The 16,246-nt window shown below is 38.5% G+C and overlaps 1 protein-coding gene across 1 annotated transcript; it reads left to right on the forward strand.

The window, feature by feature from the left end:
- The first annotated feature begins 326 nt into the window (after positions 1-326).
- On the forward strand, positions 327-1,361 carry LOC125315860 (rust resistance kinase Lr10-like). Its single transcript, XM_048281927.1, has one exon. It carries the CDS (start codon positions 327-329, stop codon positions 1,359-1,361), a length of 1,035 nt encoding a protein of 344 aa, XP_048137884.1.
- Positions 1,362-16,246: the final 14,885 nt, after the last annotated feature.

Consider the following 16,246-nt stretch of genomic DNA (forward strand, 5'->3'; position numbering starts at 1 on the left):
GATGGATTGAATTGGTAAAAATACAAAAGGTTTAGGATTCAATTGGCACAAAAAAAAGGGTTTAGGACTAAATTGGTACAAATTAAAAAGTTGAGGACTGGATTGGCAAACTTAAAAGGCTTAAGACTGAATTGACAAAAATGCAATATGTTTAGGACTTTTTTGACAATTTTTCCCAAAAACTGATTATCAGATTAACAACGCACCCACAATTTTCTTGCGTTTTCCCCAAAATTACAGTGCCATTCATTGTTGTGAAGTTCACCGTGGAAGCCCCATGTGTGATGACGTTGCTAATAAGCAAATGGAGGAGAAGGCACTTAGCAATGGATCAAAATGTTGAAGATTTTTTGCAGTCAAACAATAACTTCTTGCCAATACGGTACTTTTACTCAGACATCAAGAAAATCACGGGCAGTCTCAAAGACAAGCTAGGCAAGGGAGGGTACGGTTCCATTTTCAAAGGAAAACTCCGGAGCAGCCGCGAGGTGGCTGTGAAGATTTTGAAGAAGGGGAAAGTGAACGGGCAGGACTTCATCGGTGAAGTGGCTACCATCGGAAGAATTTACCGTGTTAATGGGGTTGGACTCATTGGTTTTTGCTTTGAGGGCTCGAAACAAGCTCTTGTTTACGATTTCATGCGCAATGGGTCTTTGGAAAAGCACATTTTTTCACGAGGAGGACAAGGGACTTCTATTGATTGCAACGAAGTGTACAAAATTGCTTTTGGAGTGGCCGGAGGAATTGAGTATCTTCATCGAGGATGCGACATTCAAATTTCACACTTTGATATCAAGCATCGGAACATTCTTCTCGAGAAGGATTTTAACCCAAAAATTTCTGACTTTGGGCTTGCCAAATTGTATCCCACGGACTACAACACCATATCCATGACTATTGCAAGAGGAAAGTTAGGATGCATGGCTCCGGAGCTAGTCTATAGGAACCTCGGGGGTGTCTCTTACAAAGCCGATGTCTACAGTTTCGGTATATTGCTGATGGACATGGCTAGTGGAAGCAAGAATATGGATGCATATGTAGAGCATTCAAGCCAGACGTGCTTTCCTATATGGGTTCATGACCAACTCTGCGAAGGATTGAACGTTCCCATAAAAAATGTCAGCAAGGAGGATGGGAGTATTACAAAGAAAATAATGATTGTTGCTCTTTGGTGCATTCAATTGCATCCGGGCAACCGCCCTTCGATGCGCAAAGCCTTGGAAATGTTGGAAGGAGAAGTAGATGACCTACGAATACCTCTGAAGCCACTCTTTTGTCCAGCAGAATTGTCAACAAGGATGATGGAACTTGGACTAACAATGGCGAAGCGACTGGATGCACTTCATCAACTAGTGCATTAACTGACGATGATTCTCCTCTTGAGTCAACTACGAGTGGTAATAGACATATATCAAAACCCTTTGATCCTGTGATTGTGGCAAAAAGAAATGTATCATATTGATGATGTTTTAAGTGTACCTCCCTTTTCATTACCACGGATTGCATATGTTTATAACTCAGATTATCATCGGCATATTGAAGAAGTCATTAATCACACTTTGGACTTTCGGAGCGAGTTTGGGTTTTGTAGTCTTTGCTTCAAAACTAATCAGCACACAACCCACGCTTCGCGTAGCTTCATGGCACTCCAATCGCCATATTCGCATGGCTTCGTTGTGCTCCAAATGTGGCTTCGAATAATGTCGAAAAATGATGGATGGGGAGATGATAAGATCTTCGAAGAGATGATAAACTTCTGTTTAGGCTCCGTTGGTAATGAAATAATTTGTTATTGGCTAATTATTTTAAGTGATGCACATGATCATTTTCAGGAAAATGTTTCCCAAATCACTTGTTTCTCGCGAAACAAACTGAGCCTTAAAGGATGGGAAACCCGAAGAACACTTATAACAAGTTCCTTAATTTGCGATACAGAGCAAAATAACAAAAAGTTAGGGGAACAAATCCGAAATAACGGAAAGATCGCGTTACTTTTTGCTTCCTGCTAATCTCTCTCCTCTAGCTTCTGACCAAAAAAAAAAAAAAAATCTCTTCCTTTGGCGATGGAGATCATTTCTAGACTCAAACACAGTAAAGGATAATTCGAAAATTAAGCTAAAAAAATGAAAATAATACATTCCGATTCTCATTTATCCTTCTCTCTCGTGATCTTAGTCAGATCTCTCCTCTTTTCCAGATTCCATCTCCACTCTCAGATCGAAGTTACCATTGGACACTCGCCCAAGAGAAGAAGACGAAGAAGAGGATGAGCGGTGGAGGGGAATCGGCGGCCACGCTGTGCAACACGTGCATGGTGGGGACGCTGGTGACAGGTGTAGCCGCAAGCGCATTTAGGAGTGAGCGATTCTAGGCTCCTTCCAGTATCTTACTCGTCAGGACTGATTTCCCAAATTTTGTACCCCGGAACATGAAACCTACCTTGTGTCTACCTGTTCCCTGGGTATTTAGAAAATATTTAGTGAATGAATGGGAAGAAATGAAATCAGATTTAGAGGCGTGATAACACTCTTTTTAATGAATTATTTGTCTCACAACGTTGCTAATGGGTACTAGTAAAAATCGTCCGAGGACACAACATAATTTCGGAATGAGAATATCAGATAGTTATTCTAATATTTTTCTAAGAACTCTTAAAGTGAAATAATGGAAAAGACAGCCGTATCTCTTTGAAAAAAAAAATAGAAGTTGAAGTAAATCATTATTGAAAAGAATCATTTAATATATAATAGTGAGAGGAACATAACTTTTCGCGTCCGAAAAGAATACAACTCTTTGCGTCTGAAAACTAAATTCAAGCACAACTCTTCATGTTTGAGGACTGGTGATTTGGATGCACCTTTTCATGTCTGAAAAAGTTGTAACCTTTCAAAGGTCGTAAGAAATTAAAATAAAAATCCGAAATTTAAAATAATAGAAAAATAATTGCGACTCTTTTGTGAACGGTTGCACTGTTTTGCTAGGACAACATTCTTCTCGACAGAGATTTCACCTCAAAAGTTTGGGACTATGGGCTCGCAAGACTGCATCCCTCGGATTGCAACACTGTGTCTATTACTGCAAGAGGAACCTTAAGATATATGGCTTTGGAGTTCGTCTTTAAGAATTTTGGGGGCGTCTCTTACAAAGCCGATGTCTAAAGTTTTGGAAAATTGCTGATGGAAATGATCAACTCGGTGAAGGATTGGTCGTTCCGGTGGAAGAAGTTGTAAGAAATTATAGAGACCGAATGTCCTGATTATACGTTGTCAAAACAAAATCACCTATAATCAGAACCGAATGCAGAAATGTAAGGAATCTTTACTTACCTCCAGCCATTGATGAAAACGATTGACAAATCAAAATTCGCGGAGTGATGAACGATTGACAATGGGTGCTTCTAGCCAATTGCCCTCTCTATGCGATGGTGTGTGTTTACTGCAGAAATGTACATTCTGTATGTACGTTAGAATGAAAACTAACAATGAGAGGGTTTGGCTTCAATGACCCTTTTATATTCTCCCTTTCGTAGCCCTTCGGATAACGTTGTCCATCAAGACGTTATCGTAACTTTTGGGCTTCGTGACTCTTGGGCGAGAATAGTTATCACTTAAATTAATGCAATCAATGAAATGTTAATAAAATCAAATGTGGGATCACATTATCTATAAAATATTATAATATTCTCCGACTTGATCCCAACATTTCATCAAACGAAATATTGAACTAAATTCGCAAGAAGTTATGCTGAAGACAAAGTACATGAATCATGGCGATATGTCCTCTTAGAACAAGTGGTATCTTCCATGTATCACATGCACCTTATCTCATCTAAATCAACCCATATGTAATAACACAACTTAATGAATAAACCCTATGCTTATTCTAGGTCTACTTAACGGATAAACTTTAAGTTTATTCCAAGTCAAAGATGGCAAATTTTTTTCAGAATAAATGAATGTGTACACCAGAATTGAGAAAAACATAATAAATAAATAAGAGTTTCATAAATTCGTACATATGAATAAAATTACATGATAAGACCTATTCCCATCATAACCACATGATCCTTGTATCTTATTGGTGGCATGCCTTTAGTCAAAGGATCAACTAACATCAATTCAGTGCTAATGTGTTCTATGACCATTTTCTTTTCCTTAACACGTTCTCTAATGGCTAAATACTTAATGTCGATGTGCTTCCTTCGACTACCACTCTTGTGGTTTCTAGCCATGAAAACTGCAGCTGAATTGTCACAAGACAATCTTAATGGCCCAATAATGGAATCCACAACTCTAACCCCGAAATGAAACTCTTCAACCACACACCATGCGAGGTGGCCTCAAAACAAGAAACGAACTCAGCCTCCATAGTGGAAGTAACAACTAAGGTCTGCCTCGCATTCCTCCATGATACGGCTCTGCCAGCAAACATAAAGATGTATCCAGATATTGATTTTCAAGAATCAACGCAACCAGCAAAGTTCGAATCCTAATAACTAACTACCTCCAAAATGTCGGTTCGCCTATACATAAGCATGTAACATTTTGTACCTTGAAGGTACCTCATCACCTTCTTTGCAGCTCTCCAGTGGTCAATACCTAGATTCCTCCGATATCTTCACAACATTCCCACAGCGAACGTAATGTTAGGTCAAGTGCAAACCTAAGCATACATTAAGCTTTCGACAACAGAAGCATATGGAATGTATTTCATTTGTTCTCTTTCTAAATCATTCCTCGGGCACTGATTCAAATTGAACCTATCACCCTTCACAATAGGTGTTATGCTCGATGAAAAATCTTTCATCTGAAATCTCTCTAAGACTTTATTAATATAGATTTCTTGAGACAGTCCCAAAATGTCTCAAGTTCTATCCCTATGGATCTTAATGCCATTGACATAAGATGCCTTATCCATATCCTTCATGTCAAAACTCTTAGAGAAAAATTGTTTCACCTCATGTAGCATCCCCATATCATTGGTTGCAAGTAAAATATCATCCACATATAGCACAAGGAAACAAATTTTACTCCCACCGATCTTCGGGTATAAACATTGATCCATGACATTCTCTACAAAATCGAATGAGGAGATGATACCATGAAACCTTAAGTATCATTAGCGGGATACTTGTTTCAGAGTCAGTGATAGCAAGAGGTAATGGACTTAGACTTTTCCATGACTTTGGTGGTGATAGAGTATAATTATGATGATATTGGAATTTTATCAAAGGTTGCTAGGTAATTTACTGCCATAATTTTTCAAAAAGAAATCCTATTATGCAAAGTGTCCTAGCTCCTACGGTTGTCTTTCTTCTGGATTCGGATCGCCTAAAATTGGAGTTTTCATGACATATTTACCATTACTTAAATTAGGCCGTACAAATGAAAATGGACGGCATAATTTGAGAGAGGGTTGGGATTCAAAATTTTTCAAATCCCAAAAAAATTCCCGCCTAAATTTTTTCCCTCCCCCTCAATAAATGAAGTGGCCCATTCTTGACTGTCTATTTTCATTTGGACAGTTGTCACGACCTAAAATTAGGCTAACGGATTATCGGGTCAATTAAATCAACTAACCTAATTTGGACCCTCCCAAGTCCTACCGAATCGCAACTTAGGTTTATTCATGAAAAAAAAAAATTCAATTGGAGCCGCCACTAATCATTTAAGGTAGGTTGATTAGAAACCTATATAAAATAGCGGGAGAACTATTTTATCTCTACGAACCAGAGAGATTGGGTTCGGGGACTTGGTTACGTTAATTAAAAATTAACGTCCTTTCGGTACCAATTTCATGAAAAAGCCTTTCCGATTGATCGATGTGAATTTAATGATTAATTGGAAAAATGTGACATGAGGACCATATATTATGCGCCCAGAGAATTATTTTTTGGTATTTTCGGTAATAAAAGAAAACATTCAAAAGCAATAAAAAATCTGAACAAAAATAAACAGAAATGCCCATAATATACCTTTAATTCCGAATATTCCGAATTTTCCTATAAATCTTCTTATTCCCGAAGATCCGGGCTAGAGCGAGATTTTATCCGCTACATCCTCGAGGATTCGAACCGGTATGCGGATATGTGTATAGAAAAACAACATCCCTTCTCGCCAAAGGGCGTAACACGAATTTCTATACTAAATCACCATCCCATTCCACGAGATCGTGGCTAAGGCGTGTGATTTATTTTTCCAACGGGTCTAGGCACATAGGGGAGTATATATTATGAGCATGTTTGTTTAAAATTGTGCAAACTTTATAACAAAAAAAAAAAACAAACAGCACGACAAAAATAAAATGAAAATGAGTCAATTTATTTTGGATTTTCGAAAATATGAGAGGGGTGGGCAAAAATATGAGATTGGGGATCCACCTTTCCTCGCATAAAGTTCGATTCAATTTAATTTGAGAAAACTATCTTTAAGAATTTAAAAAGTTGGTTCCAGATAATTCTCAAGAAATGTCGGATAAATGTTCAATCCAGATCAAATCTTATCTCAAATCAAATATACTCAGATGAAATTGCAAGAGATAAGATAAGATAATCGTTAGATAAACATTTCACTCAACTCATATGTTAGATAAGAATCAAGATCAAGAATTATCCATAACAAACCTGACACTATCCGATTCAAACGTTTTCGAAAATTTGATGATGTTCAATAAACTAAACTGCATCCATAACATGGAGATAACATCAGAAGTCCATGGATAATGTCAATTAACTAATTCAAAACATGGATCAACGTAAGCATAGGGTGATTCGGCCAAGTGTGCCCACGGATTCAATTTACCCAAAAAAAAAATCCAATTTCCAGCTTTAGCATGGGATAGTAAAAAAAAGCTTGAATTCTTCTACTTTCATTGCAAAAATCAATTTGTTCAAAGAGATCTAAGAACAACAACACAAGTTACCAATCAAACAAGTGTGATTTAGCAATCGAAAGTTGAGTAAAATTTACCTATTTTAGCAAATTTCCAGCACGCGCGTAATCTAGGATCTTCATCCGAGATCTCACCTTTTCAAGCTCAATTTATCGCCAAAGCCTACTCAGACAAACTAGCACAAATAGGGGAAAGATTAGAGCTTCAAGTAGTGACAAAAACAGCGCTAATCAACCTCAATTTGGTGTCGAACAGTGGCTGAACAGCAGCGATTTCAGGGCTGCACAGGGGCGGTTTCAATCACCAATTGATCCTTGGGACGTTGGGGCTTGATGTCGGTTGCTAGAGTCCGAGATGAGACACCAACAGGGCTGCTGGTGGTCGGAGATGTGGCTGTGGTGTCGGACACGGGTGAGTAAAGTCAATTCGAGCTTGCGGACGCCGGAAGGAGTTTGGTGATGTAAGCCCAATCGGAGGAGAAACGAGCTCTAATTACCAGCCACTTCTAATCCTCAAACGCTGACTAGCTGACTCTGCAACGTGCATGGTGAAATTGCAAGGAACCAGAGAGAAGAGAATAATAATAAAAAAAAATGTATGAAAGAAACCCCCTTTTTGTCTGCTCTTCGTCTTTGCCTTCCCACAATGGACGAACACCAAATACTTCGACGGACTTGCGTGAGGAGTTTCGACCGCCAAGCTCTCTTGATCTTGAGATTGCCAAATTTTTATATGTGCGGAATGGGAGTGCCGAACCCTCAATGTGCCGACGGTGTAGGTGCTTCGGCTTAGGAAGGACCGAATTCACTCGCTTTGCCATTCTTTTCCGACCCCATGAGGCCGTGGACTCTGAGCTCTCCGAATTATCAACTGGAATGGCCTCCTGTGCTGACTTGCTTTCTTTAATCTGGTCAATAATCAAAAGAAAAACAAATTAGCACCTTAAGCTTTTCAAGATCACATACCAGGCTAAGACTACAATCGGTGACGATGCTTGAGCATCATCCAACTCCTTCGCACATTGAATCCTAATCTACAATTTTTAAGAACACCACCAAGTCTTCTTTTTCTCCTTTTTTTTTAAAATATGCCTTCGTCACCAAACCAGCAAGAGACATGATTTGTGTCGCGACCTAAAATTCGTGTTGAATTCCGGGTTAATGGATTACCAAATTAATTAAATGAATTAATTAACCTAGCCCGAGCTCTCCCAAGCTCTACCAATTCGCAACTTAAGTTCACATGATTTCAATCAAAGTATTTTTCGAGTTTTGGAGCCGCCACTAATCTTTTTTGGAAGGTAGATTAGATACCTAAATAAAGTATGGGAGAATACTTTATTTTCTGCTAACCAGAGTTTTAGGTTCGGAGACTTGATTATGTTAATTTTTCAATTAACACCCTTTCGGTACCATTCTTGTGAAAATTTTCTTGATTGGCAAATCCGATTGATTTCAATGAATGAATTTAGGTGCAATTTATTTTTGGGTTTTCTTGATTAGATGAATGCTATGCAACTATATGAAATGAATGACGATGATATTGAGAAAATGTATTTTGATGCATATAAAGGAAAGTGAATTCTAAATACATGATGTGTAACATAAAAACTAACCTATATGACATGCAAGATGATTTATCTACATCATGTGGTATCGTAAAAAAATGCATGAATGACTTTTGGAAAAGTTAAATTTGATGGAACGTGAACATGAACTTCGAACTACATGGCATGCAATATGGATTATATTGATGACATGAAAATGCATGAATGACATATAATAATGCATGACGAATTTGACTATGTGAAATGCACATGAAATGTCATAACCCTTTAATGAATTTTCGGTTTTATGATTTTTGGTCCGACAATTAACACAAATTGATTAATCAAAATCCAATTTATATTAAGAGTCATCTTAAGATATAATTTCCGAAAAAATTCATTTAAGGTCAAGACATGATGATTTTTTTATGATTTTTATGATTTTTCTAATGAGAAAAGAAAAAAAAATGAATCAAATAAGAATATAATAAACCTTGAGCATAATACACCTTATAATCCGAATTTTTCCGATGAGTTCGCCTCGTACCCGGGAGGTGGGGTCGGAAGGTAATTTATTCACGTCGTACCCCGGGGGTGGGGTCGGATAGTGAATTTATATATTATGAAATTTGTCAGTCCGGTCCCAAAGTTATGGGATAGGTTAGACAAATCCATGTGCGGATGACGTTGTACTTCGGGGGTAAAGTCAGATAGTCATCCACAATGCACATATTCCGAGGGACAAGGCACAAGGGAGCATGTATTATACTCAAGGTAGATTATAAAAATATTTGAATTAGACTAAGGTATGTAAAAAATAATAATAATTTCTCGGCCAACTAGGGATAGGTGCCGAAATTTTAAAGGGGATAGGCCCCTATCCACAAAGGATTTCATATCTTTTAAACTTAGGAAAGTTATCACATGAGATTTGAAAGAGGTTTTAGATAATCTCCCGAATTTTAAAGATATGCTCGGAATTCCTGATCGAGGTAAAAATCTTATCCGATATGCTCAAAATTTTCAGATGCATTCGAAATTCGATTACCAGATAACCATGAATATTCTAAATAATGTGCACAATATCTTTATGTCAAGATTAAGTCGATCAAAGCATATGCCAAAGATAAACTCAGATGCTTCACTAGTCAAGTGTATTTTAGGACGTGACTTGAACACAGATTTTCTCGAAAAGTCAATCCGCAAGAAAGATCAAGTATCCAAACAAGATAAACGTGATATCCACCAAGACAATGAACGTGCAGCCAAATTTGATTTTGGTAAGCAAAGTTTAATTTTCTCTTCAAATGATCCACCTTTCCTCATCCAAAATTTGATTTCAATTTTTTTAGAAAATTATCCATTTTTAATTTGAAAGAATTATCTTTAAAGGTTGGAAGAATTAGCTCCGATAATCTTCAAAAAAAATTTCATTCGGATCTAGTCTTATCTCTAACATCCAATAACATCAAAGAATCACAAGACAAGCCAATTTAACAATGGATATACACTCCCATGAAAATACTTGTTAGAGATAATCATTAGAATAAACAAAACACATCCGCATCATATCAAAACTCCACCCACTACATGAGATAACGTCAAATGACTATGGGATAGGACTAATCCAAGTAATTGTGATAGCTCAAGGCAGGAAACATCCGATGATCATACATTCGGCCATTGTGTACGCAAAAAAAAATTCCAGTTTTTTTTAGAAAAAAAAACTCATTCTTGCTCAATTCAATTCGATCTTGAGAAAAATCGGCGAGCGACCTTTGCTTGAGAAAAGGCATAATTTCTATCAATTTGAGCTTGCTAAAAGAAACAGTTCCCGCGCAACCCCTTCGGTTTTTGGCATCAATTTGATGGAAGAATATGCAATTTTTCTAAACTTGATTGCGAAACCATTGTACGTTCAAAAGAACCAAGGAACAACATGTAAATTCTCAAGTAAATATGCATGGATCAACAAATAAGGATCGAGAAAACTCACCTCTTCCGAACTGAGTTTCTCCAACAGCACGCTTGATGATTTCCACCCCAAATTTGTGCTTTTTGAAGCACAAATCACCAGAGATTGCCTCCGGTTAATCTATCACACGTAGCACAAGGATTAAATCTTTAAATAACAGCAAAATAAGGACCAATGCACCTTAACCCAAAGCTGAACAGCAGTGTGAATTGGATTGGACAGCAGCCCTCTTTGGATGTTTTTTTTGGCGGTGAACAGCAAAGACAGACAGATGTGGACTTCGTGAAGCTGTGATGGCGAGGACGTCTGACCTTGGATGAGCTGCTAGAGCTGCGGTGGTGTGCAGTCACGGACGAGCGACGAAAGAGGATTCGACGAAGAGTTGACGAAATTTTGAGGGGGATTTGTCTCGACCGCGGGGGAAACAATCGGACCCCTTCATACTTCGCAAACAACTCTCAACTCTCTTCGCCCAATGTGTGCCGACAATTTTATAATGGTCGACCCCCCTGAACGTGAATGAGCTCTTGTTTATATAGAGTCTTGAGCCAGAGTCCTTGTAGGAGTAGGAGTTGTCGGAAACCGTCGGATTATCAACCCTAGCTAGAATAGGATTTATTATGAACCGTTAGATTTAGGTTTCTGAATCCGATAAAACTCTAGCTAGATAGGATCCCCAAATCATTAGAACTCTTGAATTATTTGAACTTCGAGGAGTCCTAATCCACTAGGACTCTATGAATCTCGGCCAAAGGGGGTAATGATGAAAGAAATGGCTGAAAATGGCCTCTTTTGTGGGTTTAGAATGCAATTTTAGGCCTAATTGGGTTCTAGATGATTAATGGCTAATTAACTGGGGGCTTCACTTCACGATAGGCTAATTTGGAGTCAAATTAAGGACCGAACCCATCATGGAATTTCAGCCAGCCTTTGTAATGCCTCATTCGAATTTTCTAATCAATCCATGGGCTCGTCTCACATTCTTGAACTCAACTAAGGCTTTTCTAAATAACGGACATTTAACCGAAAGCCTTATTTGGATAATTTAAGCTTGAACGAAATAAAATTGGCTTGAAGTTAAGTTCAATTAGCTTAATAAATTCGGCACACCCTCTGCTCGAACAGAATTTTTTCAAACTGAATCTGATCTTGGTGAACGCTAAAACTAAGCTCAATTGACTTACCTCTGATTCTAAATGTAATGACTGACAAAAATTGAATATGCAATGCATGAGAAATCATTTTTGTGAGAACAATGTCTAATTCTCATTTTATACTTATGTGAATGATTTTCTAAAAATCAAAATTTAGGTGTCAACAATTTGGACTTCGAGTGGTGCCGAACTAATCGTTCCAATTGGGCGCTAGGAGGGCAGATCGCTGAGTACGGCCTCGTCGCCGAGAAGCATCAACCGTCGTTGGGGAAACCGCTCGAGCTAATAGTCATAGCTGTGGTGATAGCAATGGCGGTGGAGAGAGGAAGCCATTGGACTTGTGGGACAGCAAAGTTGGCGACGAGAACGGCTATTCAATCGCCACGGAGGAGAGTGAGCAGCGGAGTAGTAGGTCGGCAACGGCCTCGGGCTTCAAGATAGAAGATTTGGCGGCACCAATTGGACTAGATTTGCTTCTGTTAACCGAGCAACCCGGTGACTGATCCGCAACCGCAGGGGACACCCTAGAGAAGAAGAAAACTTTGTCGTCTTATCTCTCTTTTGTCCTTTTCTCCTTTTGCGGTCTCTCAATTGTGGCCTCAACGGTCCTTGATTGTTCCCCACCGATATTGTAAAGAAAAACAAAATAAGAACACTGCTGTGAGTGCTACAGAGCAAGGAATCAAACAAAAGCACAAAGAAAACTTCTCTCTTGTCGCCTTTCTTGTGCCCCATGTCCACGACTCTTGTGTATTCGAGGTGTCCCTCAGTGGACGGCAGAGGCAGAGGACAGGTTTGCCCGTCGTGGTTCTGGCGTGCATGATTGGCTGAGACTCGTTCCCTTCCTTTCTCTACATTTTTTGGCCGTGTATTGAGTTGTGAGTCCCCGAATGTAAACCCTACGCGTGTATTTATAATGGTGAGCTAGGGTTTACGTTTTATTTTCATTATTTGCAAAATTGTCCCTCAACTTGTGATAATCGCAATTTGATCCGGAGACAAAATATTCATCCACGAAGCCCTTTTTTTAAATTAATGGACATTTTTTAATTAAAAGGATTTTCCCAAATTAAACAGTAAATGGGCTTATTTAAGCTCAAAATCATTCCAATAACCTTGTTAATTTTCGGCACACACTCCTTCTTGATTGCCAAAAAATCCAAACTTAGCCTAGTCCAGTCCTCTGTCAAATTGAACTCAATTGCTTTGCCTCTGGCCTGAATGCAATGATATGCATGATCGACAAAAAGTAAATATGCAGTGCTTAAGAAATTAATTTTTGTGAGAACTATGATAATTCTCATTTTATACTTAAATGAATAGTTTATTAAAAATCAAAATTTAGGTGTCAACAACAGTTTGATTTGAGTAATGGTGAGCATGTCACGAAAATCTCAATGTTAGGTGATCCAAATCCCTTTCTTCTAAATGGAAAGTTTAGGAATTGAATTTTCATTCTTTGACAAATCCAATTTTATGGGAATCAAACAACTAAACAATGCCAAAAGTAAATATTCCGAATAAAGAGCCAATCATTGTCATCTCTTATTCCAACTTGCGAAGCACGGTACGAGGAAAAATACCCCTTTTGATAGTTCACGCTCATCACCAATGTGCATTGTTGTTCTTGAACTATTAATTTGTTCAATGCCATCCATTTTATTTAATATTGCCCTTCCATTAATTCAACTTTAGGGTTAATATCGTATATTTTTATGTAGTTTAAGGAGTGGATTGAACATCCACTAAAAGTTCAGCGAATGCATTGAAAAAATTGAAAGTTTAGGGACGATGTTGCACATTGAAATAAAGTTCGGGGATCGTATTGAACAAATTAAATGTTTATAAGCGACATTGTACATTATATCAAAGTTCAAAGATGATTTATATAATCTCCATCCTTTGAATTTTGGCCCATCATATTCATAGTCGATGAGGATGACACCTGTTTGGCAGCTTCCCAAATTATTCTTTTACGAGCTTTTCTAGGATGGTTCGCAATGCATGATCTTTTTGCTTTTTCTTCCGATTCTCTGGTGCTCCTCTACGCACGTCGATAGACTTTGACGCGTCGGCTTTCGAGTCCCACACTTGACTTCTTCAATCATACGTCAATCATATTTATTAGGCCCACCCCCAAGTCATTCAATTCACAGTAATGCACAAGTAGTAGTAGTTTGGAGATTTATTCGTCTATGTGAGATTGACCAACCCATCGATGAAATAATTAATATTAAATTACATTTTCATTTAACAATTTAAACTATTGAAGCAGTTGGTAGTGATCTCACAAAATCTCACTTTAAATTTTTTCGAATCTCTATTTACCTCTTAACTCATTCATCTAGTAACTTAGACTTTTAGAACAGTTGACAGTAACTATATCATCTCTCCTTTGTTTATGCTAGCTTTCCGATCCGATTCAATTCGTGACTTGCAAGTGCATGCAACAAAAATTGCGGTGCTAAAGCAACTTATCTTTATTATTAGTTACGCTTCCACAATGGTAGTATCGATTCGAGAAATTCACCTCATGTGGCAATGTTACCAATATAAGCTACCTTTTTCGACTAAAAGGTGCTACGAGAAGCTTACGAGTTAGCCTGTAAAAATAATCACACTGTTTTAGATTTATTATCGAGCAAGTACTATGTGCCAATGATTTGACTACAAAAACCACACAATTCGGCTTGTTGACATTTCGTTTTTTCCTTTGAGCCCTTTGGCTGTGAAAATAATCGCACTGTTTCCTTCACGATTATCTTCTGAATTAAATATATCTCGTTTTCTCATTAACACTCTAAAGAGCCCTCCAATCACGACTTAACCACATGGCATTGTACTGGTACGTAAGAAAAAGGCATGCATCATATTACATCCGAATATGCAGTTTCAAAATTTGGAAACTTGAGATTTGTATTAATAAAGAATAGACATTGGAAAAGTCATTATTTTTTATAAGATTTTTTTTTACCACCTTCAGGATGAAAAAGGAAGGTATGTTCAGACCGAATGCATCCCGCGAGTCTTCGGCCACATGTAAAGTCAAGTCGATCGCCTTGCATGACGGGCCAAAGTCGATTGGACTTTGACTGCTCAGCGACCATTCTCACGGCATTTCCGTATCTGATGCGTCGCACTTTTGCCTTCTCTCTCATCATTATTTCGAGAAAGAAACAGGGCATCTTTATCTCTCTCATTCTACCTCTCGATACCAAACCCTTGATTATTTTCTTTTTATCGGAAAAGGCGTAATTCATTGAAAGATGAATTAACATGATCTTTTCGGCTCTCATTTTAAACTGTCAAATTCCAATCTCCTAATCCACCCTTCTTGTCCCGCCCCATAGCCGCCGAGGCGGGGCAAGATTGGCTCTGAGCTCGCTGCGCAGCTGTGCCGGGGTTTGAAACTTTAGATTAGCGGCGGTGCATAAAGTCTCCATTTGTGCTTGTCTCCTACATTGACCGACCTTGACTTTCCGCCAACCAATCCCTATCTCTTCCTTCTCTCACGTGTCCCATGTTGTGGTCGGTACACCCCAAATCACTTGGATCCACACAAAGAGTTTGTAGTTTGAGATTTCTTCTTCTCTAAGCTTTACCTATCTTTCTATTTACATCTCAACACTAAACACTTGATTTTATTACTTCATTCATGTTCACTTCTCTCCCATTGCATGACCAATGCCCAAAGATCAACTCCTCCTCCTCCTTCTCTTTCTTCTTCTACATCGGTCTCTTAGCATCGCCACGGAGAATAATTAGTGCACCAGCTCTTGCGGCAAGGTCACGAACATAAGCTTCTCGTTTCGGCTGAAGGATGACATGAGGATCTGCAGCAACCCTAAGTATGAGCTAGCTTGCTTAAATAATTGAACCCTTTTGAATTGTATTCGGGTGAGTACTACGTACGGCACATCGACCATACCAACTACACGATCGGGATTGCCGATGCGGGGATGAGAAAGGGCAATTGTTCATCTCTTCCTCGCCGCTCCTTGTCGTGTGCCAACTTTAGCTCCCATGATCCGTATAGTGTTTGTGACTACAAGTCATACATGTTCTATGGTCGAGAGTTATCCAAGACTGTTTCGATCGTGAACCGCACGAAGGCTATTGATTCTCAATTTTACGTCGACTCTTCGTCATGCATTGATGGGGTCGAACTTTCGAATTTTTCTAGTGGAAGAAGGTGATTATATGCCATGGTCAATGCGAATGTCTCGAACGTGGAAACTGCATGCACTATAGAGCTTATGGCAATGATACCTTGGTGGGTCGATGGCAATAATCTTCGGTCCTGTGCCCAAATTCACGAACAGATGGTTCATGGATTTGAGATTTCATGGCTTCCAACTGCGGCTAAGATGTATTGCAAACGCCTTGGTTATTGGTACATCAGCAGCAAGCACCAAATTCAGTGCGAACCCAAGGAAGGTAAGAACTTTTGAGTTTGTTCAGTTTTCTCAAAATAAATAGATAAAAAAAATATTGTGATGACATATCTGAGCAAAGTCTGCGAAATTTTGATCTAAACGTGAAATTAAGCTCGGTCATCTGTATATCTTTTCGGAGCCCATGTGATGTGAATATGCCCATTTAGATCAAGTAGTTAGGTTAAATCCTATTGTGATATTTTATAAGTATAACAATAAATACATTATTTACTGATTTTTTTTA

The sequence above is a fragment of the Rhodamnia argentea genome, chromosome 7, assembly GCF_020921035.1.
Source record: "Rhodamnia argentea isolate NSW1041297 chromosome 7, ASM2092103v1, whole genome shotgun sequence".
NCBI lineage: Eukaryota > Viridiplantae > Streptophyta > Magnoliopsida > Myrtales > Myrtaceae > Rhodamnia > Rhodamnia argentea.